At 58.7% G+C, this 9418-nt stretch overlaps 1 protein-coding gene across 1 annotated transcript; it reads right to left on the bottom strand.

Annotated features, from left to right (window-relative positions):
• Positions 1 to 1819: 1819 nt before the first annotated feature.
• LOC309410946 (tyrosine-protein kinase Srms-like) lies at positions 1820 to 9195 on the bottom strand (the record flags this gene model as incomplete). Its single annotated transcript, XM_082007451.1, has 8 exons — positions 8830 to 9195; positions 6648 to 6769; positions 5637 to 5803; positions 4565 to 4703; positions 3893 to 4051; positions 2729 to 2910; positions 2398 to 2554; positions 1820 to 2013 (listed from the first exon to the last, which is right to left on the bottom strand). Exons 1-8 carry the CDS (start codon positions 9183 to 9185, stop codon positions 1820 to 1822), a joined length of 1476 nt encoding a protein of 491 aa, XP_081863577.1. The 5' UTR covers positions 9186 to 9195.
• Positions 9196 to 9418: the final 223 nt, after the last annotated feature.

The raw sequence follows: 9418 nt of genomic DNA, 5'->3' as shown, positions 1-9418 counted from the left end.
ACGCACCGCTGCTCCCCACGCCAGCCCCACCGCCCTGCTCACCCCACGCACACCCTTCTCCTCCGGCTTAATTTTTAGCTCCATCTGGTGGCAGCCAGACCTGCAAATTCAATGTCCTGCTGCAGCAGCCCTGCCTCGGCGTGCAATAAATCCACCACCTGCCGGACGCGGCTTCGGTCTCTGGTTTCCCGTAGGAGGGGACCTGGACTCCTGTGCTCTCCGCTTGGGAGTTTGATCAGGCCGCAAAACGCTTCGCAAGATAAGGCTTTCCTCTTGCAACCGTGTCCAAACGCCACGGCAAACCCAACCTGTTGCTCTTTCCAGCTGTGAACGCTCTAACCCGGAGCTGCCACCTTCCCAGGGCACGGCCGCAGCTCCCGAGGGCTCGGCGCCCGCCTCGCTGTAGCTGGACCTGAAGCGTGGCTGGCTCAGAATTTATCACACCCCTAAATCACGATCCCACCTCCCTTTTCCAGGCCCCTCGTGCACGGAGACTTGCTCAGTTAACAGCTGGACTTGCTTCTGCTCTTTTGCACAGCACGGCTGCTGCTCGGACAGGGAGAGCATTGCATAAACCTTATTAATTAGCTTTATATATTCCAACCCTGCCATTGTTTCAGTCCCACCAGGCACCCCCTTTCCTGCAAACAGGCAAAACGCGCTTGTCAGGAGGAAACCTAAACCAAGGCAGCCCCAGCTGCCTTTCACCCACGGCATGTGCTCCCTGCCACCAGTGCCCCGAGCGTGTCAGTGCTCAAGCAGCCCCGCTTGGGCCGGCCCCAGGGCGGCTGCCCGCACCGGCCGGGGCCATTGGCACTGCTCCTGGTGCCGCTTTTCAGCGAGTCCTTGCACGGCTGCCAAGGACAGCCTGGTCTCTGAGGGCGTGCATGGGGCGGGGGAAAAAGGTGTTGGTCCAGAGCAAACGCTCCCCCCAGCCGGGGGGGGGCAAGAGGCTCAGGGTCCTTGTGTATCACTGTACCCCAGGACGGGCGAAAGGGGCTCTGCGCGGAGCTGGGGGTGGTGGGAGCATCTCTTGGCTCTGCGCCGTGGCTGTGACGAAGAGCAGACGGGGGTGAAGCAGTGCTTTACCGAGCGCTGCCTGCACCTGAGCTAAGCAGGCGTTGAATATTTGAACCCAGACACACATTTTTCTTGGAACAGCCAAACGATGGTGAGCAAGACAAGGAGCCAGAGCGGAGCGGCACAGGCAGGAGCTGCCTGTGCAGGGTCCTCGGGGCAAGTAGGGCTACTCCCTGGGAAAGGGGTTGGCATGGGCACCCGGATGAACAGAGACCAGACACGAAGACGGGTGTACCTGTGGTTGCAAGAGTGGGACTGGTTGCAAACCATTGCTTTCTGGGCGGGAGATGAGCAGCATGGTGAGGACAGCATCCTGCAAGGACTCCTGTGGGTGGATGCGCACGCATTTATTGATAAATACACCGGACACACACTACGAGAAAAATCAAGCGGAGCCACAACTGAACACAAACTGCAAACCTTCACGTTGGCGTGGGGAGCGGCAGGGACCTCCCACCCTACTGGCTGAATGAAGATGTAAACTCTGGGTGATGCCTTCACTACCACGGGGCTTTTCCAGACTGCTACACAGCCAAGCGCCAGCAACGCGTTCTCCACATCTCGTTGCCTTTTCCCTTGGCTGCCTCCCTGCATCCTGACCGAGAGGGACCATGGGCTGTTTTTTGGGGGGGTGTGCTTTCCTTGGAGCCCTGTCGGAGGGCAAACCAGAAGGAAGGAGCCACTTGGCAAGAGCTGGCCTGGAGGGGCTTGTGCAGGAAGGATGGTGGGAAGGGGTCCCTCAGGAGAGGGAGCTGAGCAGCCGTCTGTAGATGAAGCCCAGCTTCTCCTGCAGGGCCAGGAAGGTAGGGCGCTCCTCTGTGTTGCCGCTCCAGCACTCCAGCATGATGCTGTAGATCTCGGGAGGACAGGAGCTGGGCCGGGGAAGGCGGTAGCCCCTGGTGATTTGCCGTACGGTTTCTTGGTTCGTCATTCCTGCAAGGACGGAGAAGATGCCCTTCAATCTAATGCCCCCAAAGGACGGCCTGAAGGTACACCTGCAAAGGGCCAAGATGTCGACTGCCACTGCTGTGAAATGGTGTTTCTCTGCCCCGAGGCGGGTAGAGGAAAGACTGTGGGAGATCATCCAGCCCATACCACCTTCCCACCCCCAGCTCCTGCAGCCCCTCTGCAAGCACTGAAAAATCCCTCTAAGCAATCCTCAAAGTGGACAATAACTTGCTCGTGCTCTTGGAGCTGCTTCCAGATCCATTGTGGAAGAGACAGTATGACAATTCATGACACGTTGGCTTTTGGGGACCATGGGCAAGCTGCCCGGCATGTGGACGGAGCAGCACTGGAGGGAGCAGGCAGCCCTACCTTCATATGGGATCTGTCCATACGTGAAGACTTCATAGAGCAGAATCCCGTAGGACCAGACATCGGACTTGAGGGAGTAGGTGCGGTAGTTGGCTGCCTCTGGGGCTGTCCACTTCACCGGGATTTTGGTGCTGCTGCTGGTGGAGTAAATGTCATCCTGAAAAGCCATGGGAGATGGGTCATGAGGGATGATGTGATGAACACAGCCACTGCTTTTGGGGCTTTGCTGGGGCTGTGGGCTGGGAAAGGGGGTGGCAGGGGAACAGCTGCAGCATGGGGCAGCTTGGTGGGCTGGGGTGATGGGAGGGACCACAGCATCCCGCTGACCAACCTTGAGGAGCCGTGCAAGTCCAAAATCAGCGATTTTGCAGGTAAGTTCCTCTCCCACCAGGATGTTTCTGGCTGCCAGGTCTCGGTGGACAATGTGCTTCTCCTCCAGGTACCTCATCCCATCGGCCACTTGGCAGGCGATGTTGAGCAGGTGGGAGGTGCCCAGGGACTTCCCTTCAGGACCTGTTAACCCAGATGATCCAAGCGTTGGGAGCAATCTAGCAACATCTATTTTGGGTGTCCTGGTTTGGACGGAGACCCTGCACTGGGAATGTGGGACCCGGGGAACATGAAAAACCTCGAATCAGAGGTCCTGCCTAACCGTCCTGGCTGTGCCACGTGGGAAGCTCAGCACAGCCATGTGCCTCTCATGGCACTGGGATGAGCTCTGAAGCGCGCCTTGCACTGCAATGAGGATGCAGATGTCTGTGGCTCGTTCAAAGCTAAAGGTGACCTTCTACCATGCAAATCTCCAGCCAAGCCTTTCAACCTGTCCTACCTGCAAGCTCCAGCTCCTCCGGCACCAAATGCTGCTGGAGCCCCAACAAAAAACAAGGTCAGTGTGGGGGAGGGGGGGGTGTACCCAGTAGAAAAACAGGTCTTGGTGGGAGCTGTTTGTCTTGTTTCCCTTCAAGACTGATTACTGGGTCAGGAAAAGAAAGGCCAAGAAAAATAAACTGACAGCCGGGTGATGAGTGGACCGTGGCCTGTTACTAGCTCTGCACATGAACAAAACCATGCTGCCAGGCCCAGGCGGAGGCTTGGCCCTTTCATTCCTAGCAGAGGCAGAGTTCCCCAAACACGGCAGTGGGGTTTCTGTCCACTGGTGGGAGCTGGCAGACCATGGGTGGGTGATGAAGGAGGGATGAAGGTCCCTACCAACATGCTTGGGCTCCTAGGAACTGACATGGACCCAAGCCGCACGGACATCAAAAAGATCATGCCAGACTGTGTCTTTGGGTCTTGGGGTCAACCAAGACCATCTCCACCACGTGCCCATGGATTGCTCTGCATTACCACTGATCTCAACAGGACTGAAACCAGGCTGGCGCTCTCTTAGGGTCCCCACTTGGCTTGGTAGGGCCATTCTGAGGCTCAGAAAGCATTCGCAGAGCAGTGCTGCCCCAGGAGCTGCGGCGGCCATGGTGCCGGCACAGGTACTCACTGTTGAGGTAGCTGTGGAGGTTGCCTTTCCGCATGAGCTCAGTGATGATGTACACAGGCTCATCCAGCGAGCAGACGGCATGCAGCTGGATCAGCTTCTCATGCCTCAGGCGCTTCAGGTTCTGAATCTCCTTGGTGAAGTCTTCTGCCTTCATGTCAGCTGGGGGAGAAAGCCAACGCTGCTGTTGTAAGCTACTTTCTTATGCAGATGTTGGGAGCTCAGTGTGTCCAACTGGGATGAGGACCTTTTTCCTCCCTACAGCCCACCCCTGCTCTCAAAGTTCATGTCTGCACACCCTGGGTCTCAGATTCAAACACCCAAGAGATGTTTTCCATGGGGCTTTGGATCCCGTTTTCAGGATCATAGTCCCCTTGGGACTTGACTTATCACAAATCCATTGGACTTGACTTGCCTTGACTTATCACAAACCCATTTGACTTGGCTTGACATGACTTTCCACAAACCCACTGGACAGATCCGTTTTATAAAGGTGAGCCCAAGATTGGGTGGGTCCACAGAAATAGTCCAGTGGCTACTTGCCAAGCCCTACCACAGTTTGCTTGATAAGACAGACTGAGTGACCGAGAGGACTAGGAAACAAAAGGGGGTGAATGATGTGGCAGTGAACGAGAGACCCAGCTGGCCACTGCTAACATCTGCTCCTCCACCTACCTTTTATGATCTTAATGGCCACCGGCACCGTGTTCCTCCACAGTCCTTCCCACACCTCTCCGAAGTAGCCCTCGCCCAGCTTCCTCCGCAAGGTGAACTCCCAGCGTGGGCGTTCCCAGCCGTCCCTCTCAGGGGGGGTCTGTGAAATGGGCACTGCATGCTTGGACCAGCCAGCCGGGCAGGACCTGCTGGTGGAGCCTGCACCAGCTCTTGGTGCCCACCAGGGCCTGGTGGCTGCAGAGGAGCGAGCAGGACATGATGCCCCACCACCCCGGTTGCACCGGTGCCGCAGCCTGTGCATTGCTTTTCCCTCTGCTAAATGTTCACGGGGGACACACAGCATGTGGGGCGCCCGCTGCGTTACCTCTGCTGGGAGCCGATGTACACAAGGGGGGAGATTTTAGAAGACTACATGAAATATCAGGAAGTCAAGTCATCAGACCTCAAAGGTGGCTTTTCTCCATTTGCACCAATAAATAAAAATGAGTAAATTAATATTACTGCATATTATGGCTGATTTAGACTTCAGCTCATTAAGCATTTCTTTTATCTTACACCTTTCAATTTCGCTCTGGAATTATTTACGTGTTTAATTATTATTTCCAAGTCATAATCGGTGAATGGAATTCTAATCAGGAGATGAGTCGCCAATTTGGGATTAATACTCCAATTGGATTTAGGAGTGCCACACTAATTGGCGCGAAAACTACGTAAAAGCAATGTGGTCTTATTATACGCTAGGAAAAAAATTGGAAGCACAGGTATTTCCAGATTCAGTATCGAAGGGGTTTGTAACAACACTATTTCTAGTCTTTGAGATGGAGAAGACATTTCAGAAAAGCCTGTGCACTTTAGTCAAAAATATATATAAATGTTATGCCCGGCCTTAACATGGCTGATAAAAGGTGATGCTGGCAGCTATACTAATCGTGTATTTTAAATTTAGTTTAATAAAGCTCAAATCCCAACTAGGTAGACTAATTATTCCCTATTTTTCCCTAATTTCTCTTTCCTTTTTTCCACCCTGGACATCTCTGGCACCTTGGCCAAGCCGTGCCGTCGGCATACGCACCGCGGGGCTGCAGGGCTGCAGCAAGGGGCTCTGGATGACCTTCCAGTGCTCGGTGTAGAAGGCGAGGAGCTCCTCCATGTCGGGGAAGGGATGTCCCTTCTGGATGTAGAGGCTGCCCGCGGGGCTCTTGCAGATTCGGAAGTGGCTGACCTTCGCGTGGTTGCGCACTGCGGGGAAAACTCGGCGCGTGCAGCCGCCAGCTCCTTCCCACCTCCCTGCGGACTCTCTCCCTCTCTGCCTTCCGGCCACCAGGTCTATCAACTCACCCAACAGCAACCCACCCCGCCCCTGGGGTATCGCCCCCCCCTCCCCGTCACCCCCTTCGCTCAGGAGACGGGGGGCTGCGGGCGAGCGGGGCTCCCCCGGCCCGGGGCGGCGATGCTTTAGGAGAAGGGGTGATTCCCCACGCAAACGCGCTGCTCGGAGCCTGGCGGAGTCGGTGGCTGCTCGAGGCGGCTAAACCAGCGGCGGCTGGACCTCCTGCGGGCACGCCGCAGCCCGGGGGGCCGACGGGCGGGACGCAGGGCTCGCCCCGAATTTCTTGGGGTCATTTTTGCATGGATCGGACCAGATCGTAACGGCGCTTGCTTGGTCCAAAACTCCCCGAATTCCTATTTCCGTACGTGGGAGCAGCCCAGGCCCTGGCAACCTGCAGCGGCAGCATATTTTTATGGACAACCCTCAGATGACCAAAGCTGCTGGAATGGAATCCTGAGAGTTAGCGCTACGAAACCATCATTAAGCCGCTGTGAACTGTTTATGGCTTTCATACCCCGGACGGCAGCGACGTACTTTCTTTTGCCACAGTAATTTGGCAATCCGCACCTGCATCTATTAGCTTTCCCCGTGCTTTTAGACAGCAAGCAATTCACCTTAACGAGGTCTGTAAAGCGCTTTAAACGTATTCCCGTGTTTTTCACCCTGTGCTGACCAAGCCAGGAGCTGCCCCTAAGGAACAGCCCGGTTCCTTTCCCCGTGCTCGTTTTCTCTGGATAATTGCCACAAAATCACCTGAGAGGGAGTACTCGCCCTTGCTGCTCTCACTGTCCCGGACGAGGAAGGAGCCGTGCTGGTTGGGAGGCGAGAGGAGAAGCTGCTCGGCTTCGTTGCGGCTGATCTTGCTGAAGTACCAGCTGGGGGGGCAGAGCAGAGGGGTTAGCGCGGCGCAAGGAGATGGGGCACGGACGGGGCCGTGTCCCCCCCGGGGGGTCCCGCGCCTTCCGAGCCGGGGAGGGGTCGCAGCTCCCCCCCCGCCGCCATTTGCTGACGCCTGGCAGCCAGCGAGCGAGCGGCACGGCGGCCAGCCCGCGGCGCGGCGCCCGTAAGCGCGGCTGCCACGCACGCCGTCGCCAGCCCGCGTCGGGGCTGCTTCCTTGGGCTGGTTCTGCAGGCGCTTGTTGCATTTTGTTGCCGCTTGCTGACTGCAGACCCTCTCCTCCATCGCTGTATCCTGTATCGACCGGGCCAGGTCTCAGCTCCATCCCAAAATCGGGAGGTTTATGCCCGTGGCTCAGTGCTGCGGGAGGTGAGCCCCCGGGCCGAGAGCGCGCGATCAGTAAAGCACCAACCAGCCGGTGCTGCGTGGAAGATGCTCTGGTGGGGTTGCGCCCACGCGTCCTGCCACGAGAGCAACAGCTACAGGCACAGGACCGCTTTGCGCTTCCCGACCTGTGGCTCATGGACACAAGCAGGTTTCAGAGTCCATGAGCAAACCACACCAATGAAACCATCTCCAGGTGTCTCCGGACACAGCAGTGCCGGGTGGGCACCTCGGCAGCAAGGAGCCAGGAGAGAGGACCCGGCCAAAGCCCTCATCTGCGCCTGAGCAGCGCCGAGATTCATGGCCAAATCTCCGGCGAGGGAAGGCAGGTGGCCCGGCTGGATGCCGGGATGCGTGAAGCCGAAGGTTTCGTCATGAGCTGGGATCACCGGCGCCTGCGAAGCCATGCGGGAAATTACACGTGATGGGGTTACGGCAGCTGAACAAATTACCGCCCAGCTCCAACCCGCGGCTCTGCAGAGCCGGCGTGCTCCTGGCTCGCTCCGGCTGCAAAGCCACGCACGTTTGCTGCCAACCGCCCTCCCGCCCCGCGGCATCCCGCTAGCCACGGGACGGGGCTGGGCAGGAACTGCGCACAGGTTGTGCACCCACACGCACCCACGCACCCTCAGCTGTAGCTTGCCCAGCTGCTCTGTGCAACGGGACTAAAGCAGCGAGCCGACCCCCCTGGTCCCAGCGCGGTCCCAGCCAGCTGGATTCACCTTTCTCCAAAGCGAGATCTCTCCCATCCTGCCGGCTGTAGCCATTGCCCCTGCGCTTTGGGACCCCTTCCCGGGCTCCTTTCCTCTACCCCTGCACCCGGGCAGCACAGGGCGAGCTCCGGGGGAGTCTGCGGGGTGATGGCACCCGCCCCGTCCGTGCGCTCCCCGTCGCTCGGCGTGACTCAGGGCCTGGCACCGAGGGAGCAGCAGTGTCTCGGGGCGCTTCGCCCAGCGTGTCAGGACCAGGCTGCCTTATGCAGTGATGAGCCTGGGCTTTCCCCAGCTGCGAGAGGGCTGAGACATCAACCGGAGCTCCACGCCGGCTGGGAGAGGCACCGACAGAGCCCCTGGCCCCGGATCAGCAGGAGCCGGACGGCAGCGGCAGTGGCAGGGCTTGGCCCTACAGGGCTCCAGGCTTCCCCGGCAGGTCCCAACCCAGCAGCTTCTCCCCACACTCCCAGGCTCTTTGGAGCTGGCAGGGCTGAGGTACAAGCTTCCCCAGCTCTCTCCCTCCCCTTTAACACCGCGTGAGAGGGAGAGGAGCCGGAACAAGCAGCAGCCCTTCCATTCGGCACCGTAGCTGCACCCATGCGCACCGTTGCACCATGTCCCAGCCCGGAGCCACCCCATCCTGTGTGAGGGTGATGCGCCCAGGAAGAGGGTCCAGCATCTCTGCCCCTCCTGTGCACCCCCCAGCCAGGATGTGCTGAATACCTCCACCCCGCTGCTGTGAGCTGCAGGAGCTTCGCGGTGGGGATGCCCAGGGGAGGGGATGTCCCCGCTCGGTCCCACCACCGCTGGTAGCAACAGCAGGGGACGAGCTCGTGCTCCCCACCGTCGCAGAGGGCAAGCGCTGCCTTTCCCTGGGCAGGGACGCGCCACCCTGGTCCAGCCTCCATCCCCCTGCGGGTCCAGAGCATGGGATACTTACGGCCGGTGAGCGGAGGTGCCCTGGCTGAGGTTGGCCACGTACGCAGAAGGAACGTAGCCCATGGCCGGCTCCCCCAGCAGCCGCCGGGCTAAGACATACTCTCCTTCTTCTCTGAGGACACGCAGCTTGTCCCCTGCGCTTACGCTCAGTTCCTCTGCGCTCCGGGCTGTGAAAGCGTATAAAGCGATAAAGAGGGAGGACTTGGGGATGAAGGAAATGGAGTTCGGCTCCGAGTGCAGCGAAACGGAATCGGAACCAAGATACGCCAGCGAGCAGCTCTCCGGCACGGAGCGAGGACGGAGTTTGTTCCAGAAGGATGTCAGGAAGGTCAAACGCTTCCGGACAAACTGCTCCATCCCCAGCGGATGCGGTGGATGAGGTGGTCTATGCCACCGCGCTTCTCGAGGCCGGAGGAAGGGGTGATCCCGGACTCATGTCACCGGCTGGGCGGCTCATGCCGCCGTCCCGCGTCCCTCGCGCGCGTCTGGGCGCTCGCCGGCCCTTCCCGGCGAACTTCCTATTTCTGAAAGTGAAACTGGTTGATCTGGTGGGACGAGTCTGCAGGCGGGATGAGTCTGCAGGCGGGAGT

The sequence above is a fragment of the Phaethon aethereus genome (genome assembly GCF_964289735.1).
Source record: "Phaethon aethereus genome assembly, chromosome: 16".
Classification (NCBI taxonomy): Eukaryota; Metazoa; Chordata; class Aves; order Phaethontiformes; family Phaethontidae; genus Phaethon; species Phaethon aethereus.
This window is presented reverse-complemented; position numbering and strand designations above follow the sequence as displayed.